This window comes from Fringilla coelebs (genome assembly GCF_963513975.1).
Source record: "Fringilla coelebs genome assembly, chromosome: 5".
NCBI classification, from domain to species: domain Eukaryota; kingdom Metazoa; phylum Chordata; class Aves; order Passeriformes; family Fringillidae; genus Fringilla; species Fringilla coelebs.
In genome coordinates, this window is record NC_140033.1 from 12,417,039 (window position 1) to 12,424,839 (window position 7,801).

The 7,801-nt window shown below is 35.2% G+C and overlaps 1 protein-coding gene across 1 annotated transcript in view; it reads right to left on the reverse strand.

The window, feature by feature from the left end:
* Positions 1-5,845, reverse strand: part of CCDC146 (coiled-coil domain containing 146) — a gene marked incomplete at both ends in the record, with an annotated part of 60,251 nt that extends 54,406 nt beyond the window's left edge. Inside the window, one exon of the mRNA XM_084206488.1 lies at positions 5,687-5,845. Within this exon, the coding sequence (XP_084062614.1) occupies positions 5,687-5,845 (159 nt within the window). The remainder of the gene's footprint in view (positions 1-5,686) is intronic.
* Between the last annotated feature and the right edge of the window lie 1,956 nt (positions 5,846-7,801).

Here is a 7,801-nt window from a genome sequence, read left to right on the forward strand (position 1 = left end):
ATAATTTAAAATTACACTGCACAAAAAATAGTTGGCTTTACATATTTTTAAGCAATTGCATGGAGGGAATGATTATTCTCATGCTTTTCTTCAGACAGAGTACAAAAGCCTCTCCACTTCACTCTGCAGTTTAACCTCCATATGCTAAATCCAAATACAAGGATTCTTTCTCGTGCAGATATTTAAGGCTATGTTCAATCAGGAGTATTTGGACACAGGTGCTTTGAATAAGTAAACCAGGAATCCCCTTTTTAACATTTAAAGTAACCTCATGTGTGTAACAGATGATTCTCCACCAATGAAGTTTTTATTGAATGTATGACTGGTTCACATTGCTCTGGCTTCCTCATCAAATGATTGTGCTGATATACAATCCCAGGTAGACCCAGTTTTTAGTACAAATTTGCCTTGTCTCAAATACACATTTTAGGTGAGAAAACAGGAAGAGATAGCTTTGGAAACAATATAGCAATATACTTGTCAAGTCTTGTGAGTATCAGAAACAGCTGAGAAAATGCCAAAATGCAAGAAGATGTTACAGTTAAAGGTTATTCCTTCTCCTAGAGAGCTCTAGCTCTCCTTCACACTAGAGAGCTCTAGTTCCTCTGCATAGTATGAAATCTGCACACTTGACTTTATAACAGCATAAAAAAACCAAGACATCATAAATACTTTCAAACACGCTTTTCAGAAATGAACAGAAGTACCATCTGCCTTGTGATAGTTCAAACACACCCAACCACTTCCTGGCCTTGTTTCCTCACAATGTCACCTGCTATTGGTAAAAAGAACCTCTCTTTAGAATGAACATGTTATACCAGCTCTGTTCCCACTCCTGCTGTTGGAAGGCACCTGTAAAACCGCCCAATTCCTCTACAGCTTTTTTAGGAACAATCAACTTTCCTGTTGCAACAACAATTTGCTTTAACATTCGCAATACAAACTATTTCCTACTTGCTGGAAGCTGCTGCAAAAAACCACACTCTAGCTTACAGAAACATTATCAGCCACAGCTGACTTCCCAAGCGACCATTTCAAATAAGTCAGAAAAGGTTTATTTAATTAGCAGTCAGATTCCTGTGCATGGAGGTGGAGACAACATTTGTCTCAGCTGTCTGTGCCAACATATTTATATGTTTTTTTGTTGAGCCAGGAGCCTTTGAAGCGTGTCATGTGGAGTGTGCCAGGATCAGCTTAAGTTTAAAAAAAATGTTGTTTGCTTTCAACATACTAAGCTGTGTCAAGATTTTTATGTCTTTGATAGAGTACATACATATGTGGTGAGTACTAAAACAAATTATGCACTGCTATAGTTAAAGTTAAAAATATAGTGAAGATCACACTTTATAATAGCAAAAAGCACATTACAGAATATGTATGGGGACAGAAATTAAAATAGTGATTATGTAAAAAAAAAAAAATTCCATCTTAATCTACCAAGGTAGCTTTTCTAGGAAACTTTTTATTTAAAAATAAAGAAACTTTTTTTTTTGAAGGAAACTTGTTTACACACATCACTTAACCTAAGTTAGGAGAGAATTAAAAACCAGTTTGTTTTTAATTCCAAAGAAATTGAAAACAACTCTAGTTGTTGTCAACTCTAGTTGTCTTTCAATATCTCTAATTGAAAACCATAAGAAACGGAAAACAACTCTAATTTCTAGAAGGGTGTTTTTAGATGTGTCTATGTCACTGAAGAATTATAGGAAATATTGATTCTTAGTATTTATATTTGAAAGTTGTAGCCAACCTTTATGTGACTTCCTCTTCTTTCCAGCAGCACAGATGAGAAAAGGGAGAAAAATGAGAAGTACCTTTCTCCCCTCAAACACCATTTAAACACATGCACCATTCTTTGACATTAAAGATCTTACAGATAGCAGATAGACATGAATCAGCATCAGATAATCAGAAACAAAATTTGCTTGAGAATTCTTTGTCCTACTGTTGATTTTTTGGTAAACATTGAGATTTTGCTCTGTGTTTCCGCTAGAATTGAGATTTTGGTTAACGTTTTTATTTGGCAGTTCAACTGCTTTTGGAAGTCAGGAGTATAAAATCACTAATCTCAGAAAGACTCTGAGCTTCAAAATAGTAATGAAAAATATTCATGAAAGGTTCTTTCTGCTTCTTGGTGGCAATAGGACACTTGGACATAAGAGATGAAGAAATGTAGCATGATAGTGACAATTTCCAGCAAAAAAAGCAGGACAAATGTAAGATTTGGTGCTGGTATCAGATAGAGGATGCTGATCATTTTATAGGATATAGGGTACAACAGTTTACAATAGACAGTCAGGAAAATCCCCCAAAGGAGTTTTTTCTTCTGCATGTTTTAATTTAGCAAATAAATGGATGATTTCTGTTAGCAGGAAAGGATTATTGTGGTACCTTCCAAACAAGGTACCCACTCACTGGATCTGGAGAACAGCAAAGCACTTTTCATTCACAAGTGCACTATTCTGCAGAACTGTTTCTGCTGCTTCTGAGTGTTCACTGCACTGGCATGCAAGATAAATGTTGCAGAATTGTTTTCTGGTATGGTTTTAAAAATGGATGTATACATTTGACTGAACTACTTTTCTAGCCTAAAAACATATCAACAAAAGAAAGAGAAAACACAAGACATTGCCTTGAGTAAGAACACCTCAGACTGGGAGAAGATACCCACCATTTGATTTCTCTTTGGAATTTTTTTTGTTTGATTAACCATCAGATTGTGAAGATGTATGCAGTAGGGGTCTTTTTTCGTGTCTAAACATCAACAACATCATTATGACAAATTATGTTTTATTTATTTATGTTTCCACTAAAACTAGATCAGGTGGCGGAAAGTAAAACACAACTTTGAGTGGCCAGGGGGAAAAAATGTTACTGTACAATATGGTGAAGCACAAAAATTATGGGGACAAAAATGAAGAGAATGGGCAGGAGGCAATCTGTTAACTGGTCTTTTTAAATTTTCATTCTGCATAATCTTGTCTTTTTGAGAATTCAATCCAGTGTCATGTCATGTTTTGTTGCTTTTCCTATTCAAATGACAGTTTCAGTTGTCCTCTGCTGCTTTAGCAGTAACAGCATTGTTGTAGCAAGGATGATATAAGGATAAAGGGAGAGATTAAATGCATTATATTGCCATCTGTTGCAAAAAAATGATAAATTTGCAGGCAAGGGGTGAATACAATTTTAGATCATTTTGTTGAAGCTAACTACTATTAAATATCCATTTAATAAAATTAATGGCTGTTTAATATTTAAACAATGTACTTGTATGACAAAATTCAATACCTTTTTTGCTGCCTTTTAATAATCAGATTACATATATATATGCCTATAATGAACTAAAATTAAAATAAAACAAGTATAATTTATTGTATCTTAATGTAGCATTTATTCAAGTAATATTTTTTTCATTACACAGGTACTAGACTATGTAGTTTTCAATGAAAGTTATTAACAGATGCAGACTGGTTTATTCCTAATACTAGAAGAAAAGAACATATGAGGATTCACAATTTAAGAAATTCAGTTAGAAGTGTTAGAATAAAGATCTTTATTTCAAGGACATAACAACATAGGCTAAAACAAGTAGAAAGTTCTTTCTGTGAATGTATGGTAATACCATAACCAATAGAACAGGAGATGTCAACTTGGTAATAAATGAAAACACTTGCTGAAAAGAAGTCATGATGAATTGGGTGACTTTTGTTGGAACTCTGTCAAGTTTTTAATATTTCGACCTAACCCACAAAGCTAAACAATGTTACTATTAAGGTTTTATTAAAAATAAAGGAGAGATAGTGTGCGTGTTTTAATTCTTGCCCTTTGTATGTTTGAGTATCTGCTGCTTACATGAGAAAAACAAGACTGGCTTGGTGGGAAGAGGGCATATATCTGTTTTTAAAGAAATCTTATAATAAAAAATGTGTCCCTTCTGATAAGTACATGCTGTGCAGGCATAAATGACCAGTCAGTAAAACTGAGATACTATGATACAATTCTGCTTCTGTGGAAAAATCCTGAAAAAACCTTGCATCAATGCAAGAAACCTCTATGGTGACCAAAGCCATATATTTATCCCTAAATTATGTATAAAGTTCAACAAAAGAAAACAAATACGTCAGTGGAAGAGATGTGAATAAGTGATGAAAAGCCAAACTTACCAGTAAAGTACAAGTGCAAACTATTAAAAATTATGGTAAAATAAATGAGTCATAGTTCTCCTCTAGAAATGGACAAAATTATCAGAAGACCTCACTTGTGAAATATTATGCAAATTTCTTACTTTCTTTTTCCACAGCATGTTTTTTCCTGAATTGGGAACAACTCCAAATACTAAGTTTTCTGTGTATTTGCCATTAATGGTTTACAATGTCATCACTGTTTAACAGGTCAGTTTTAAATTTGATATGCAGAAATCTCTTTGGAAAGATTTTTTTGAGAAAAAAATCAGGCAAAGAATTTTATAATTTTCTAGATTACGTCTAGAAAAATTAGTTTTCATCATGATTAAAAATAAGGAAAACAAAACAAAAATGCAGAATACAGTTTAGAAAGGGCATGGGGGCATTTTTGCTGCTGACTTGGACTGAGAATAAAGGGGGTTTGTGCTGCAACAATACTGGAAGCTGTGGGCTCTCCATACACTGGCACTGGACTGAAAGCAGCAGCTTCAAACTATGTTCAGTATGATCTAATAGCAGGATAGGAAAGGTCCAGTCCTATTTTCCTCTTCACTACAAATTCTTGCCATGTCCTTTCTCCTGACCTTAGATTGTAGGCAGAGTGTGAGAGCCAGGGCAGCAAACCAATCTGACAGATCCAAGATGGAAAGAGTCCAAGGTAAAGCAGCTTTAGGTAAGAACTTTAAGAAAACCATGAAGTATGAACAAAGCCTGATAAGGATACAAGAGAGAGATGTACATTTTTAGCATAAAGAGGGCAGAAATTGGCTGGTATCCCTTTTTAATGTGGGAAAGACAAGAAGAAAGCTTCATTATTCGCTACAAAGGAAACTTGAACTGGGATATAGGAAAAACTGTTTATAAAACCCTGGCAATGATGACATGCTGGAAAAGGATATCCAAAGAGCTATCTCCACCAATTAAAGACTTAAGAACAAATTAGACAAATATCTGCAGAGAATCTACTTCAGTGCCAAATTTGGATTAGATTAACTCTTAATGAGTCTTCTAGCCTTACATTTTTAAGGATTCCATTTGGTATATATTTGATATTTAAAATTTAAAAATACTTCTAGTATTAACACAAAAAAATTTGCAAAAGCAACTGAGCTCCAAAGGGTTTCTTCTATCATGATCATAAATTAATAGTGCCTCAGGAGCCACTTACCTGTGATTTTTCCTGCAGCTATGGAGCCTTTTAAAAAAATCATGATGCAATTACCTCTACAGATAGAATACTACAAGACCAAAACCAAGACCTCTGTATTCTCAATTCCCCTTAAGGCCATGATCACTGTAAAAAATAAGGATTCTCTATCAAGCGCAGCCTCCCCAGCAAGAATATGACACTGCTTCACAAAATTTTCTTACCACTTAGGAAAAAAAAAAGAAATCAAAGAAATGGGGACGATATTGATAGTCTATGGTAACAATCTTCAATTATTAACAGCAAAAGAATAATTACTTTGTACTGTTACAGAGAAATCTGGGGCACATGGTACCTCATCTAAACACTGAAATGCAGGACTTGCTGCTAGGCCAGTGGGTCCCTGCTCCTCCTCCTCCTCACTAGGAGCGGCTGCAGTCAGCTCACCGGTAGGTGACTCATTCTCAGTTGCCAGCTCTGCATCTGTGGCACTTCCTTCATCAGCCTGACTCATTGTTTAAAGCTCTAGAAAGTAAAAACACCAATACAGTTCATTAGATCCAGGGATATATCTGATTGTGAAAGATAAATGTGTAAATGTGTAAAACCACCACACCAACATGTCAGACCCATGTTCAAACTATAGAAGTCACAATGAGAGCAAATTATATAACTCTACAGTTACAACTCCATGAAAGACTTCATGCAAGAGGCTGCACTATCATTCTATCATACTCTTGAGTATGAGTACACTTCTAAAATATCCTAAAGAAAGCTCTTATTCCAGTTAGGTAACACAGTCTTTTAATAAATGCACAGACAGAGAAATTCAAGAAGGTTGGAACAAGCAGGGTTGTTGGAAAACATAATTTTGCTATATTTATATTATAGAAAATCCCATATTATTATCCGTCATATAGGAATAGAAATCTCTAAGATACTTCCATTAGAAACAGTAAGATAAGGACATTCAGTACCTCTCAGCAAGACTGGACTTAATGCCATAAAGTTTCTATCATTTCACTTTGTGTTTACTATCTTTGTCCAGCACTTGAGAATTTTGTTCCCAAGCTTCAATCATCAGAACTCTTTGAAATGTGTGAAAATGCCAAGGTGGGTGAGGGAAATGGGAGGTGGAATACAAGGGGATACAATGCCCCTGGTACCCTGATAAGACAACAATGTCCATCAGGTAGGTCTTCATCATTACAACAAACAGGAATTAATATCTGAAAAACCCATCTTCTGGCATAACAGCTTGTTTTGTATATCCAAAGAGTTTTAAAATACCAACCTTTTACATGAAGAAGCATGAAAGGTGACAAAAACATCTCAGAAGAAAGATAAAATAGACATGGGATGATCCACCAGAGGTAATAAGCATCTTACAGAGGGAAGAGAGGGGAAGAGGGATTTGTGAGGCACACAGAAATCTTGCCATGACATATTGAGATAGGGGAGGCATGGAGCATTGGTAGAGCAAAGCACAGTTCAAAGTGGAGATGGAGTGTAGATGGAGGAGTTCAAGAATTCCTTCACAAGTTCACTGAAGTTTAGATTACAGGAAGGGACAGATCAGTATCACAGTATTTTAGTGCAAAATTTTGGGAAAAAGATCGTCAACTTCTGCAAATGTTCACCTGACACCAGAAGGTCTTTCTACATTAGCTATGATGCAGAGCACATTGTATTCTGCTGTGGAACCACATCATGATAAAACCCATATCAGCTGCCAAAGATGCAGAATCCTCTTCAAATTAGGCAGTCTTGACATTCTTTAGCCATTATTCACATAATATGTGGGAGACCTTTCTCTTTTGTAAAAGAGAGCATCTCACTATAAATCAAGGACAACCAAAATTAAAACTGTAATAAAATTAAGAAGAAATTTTGAGACTATTTCTATAATGTATACCAGATCTTTTCAATGAAACAGACAGTGCAATTTGGCATTGCAAAGCCAGAAAGCTGGCAGTTAAGAAAAATATAATTTCTTTTTATAATTGTGGTGGGAAAATGGATACAAAAATGCTGGGTCATTTGTGTTCACCTTTTGAAAAGTCACTTGTCTATAAAGGTAGTGAAAGTTAAACTGGCAAGTTTGTTACTTTCTTCAGTACTGTTTGGAATTCCTACAGGAACATTTTGACTTTTAGAGAGCTTTCAGTGTCTGTATTTGCTTATGGAAAAAAAAGCAATTTCATGATCCCTCCTGGACAAGTCAAAACATTGTGAAATAACTGTAAACATCATAGAGGCCAAGAAATAAACTCTGAGTTACTGTACATAAACATGTACACACATTTATAAATAGCGAGTGGTTTTTCATCTGTAAAGAGCTGCTGAATATTTTAGCATATCCATTTTGTGTTTATGGCTACTGTTGCTTTATTTGTTCCTCTCAACTTAGAATTTAGACAGAGGGAAGCTCTTAGCAGAACAATGCCAAAATGTGAGAGTTTCATGGGTG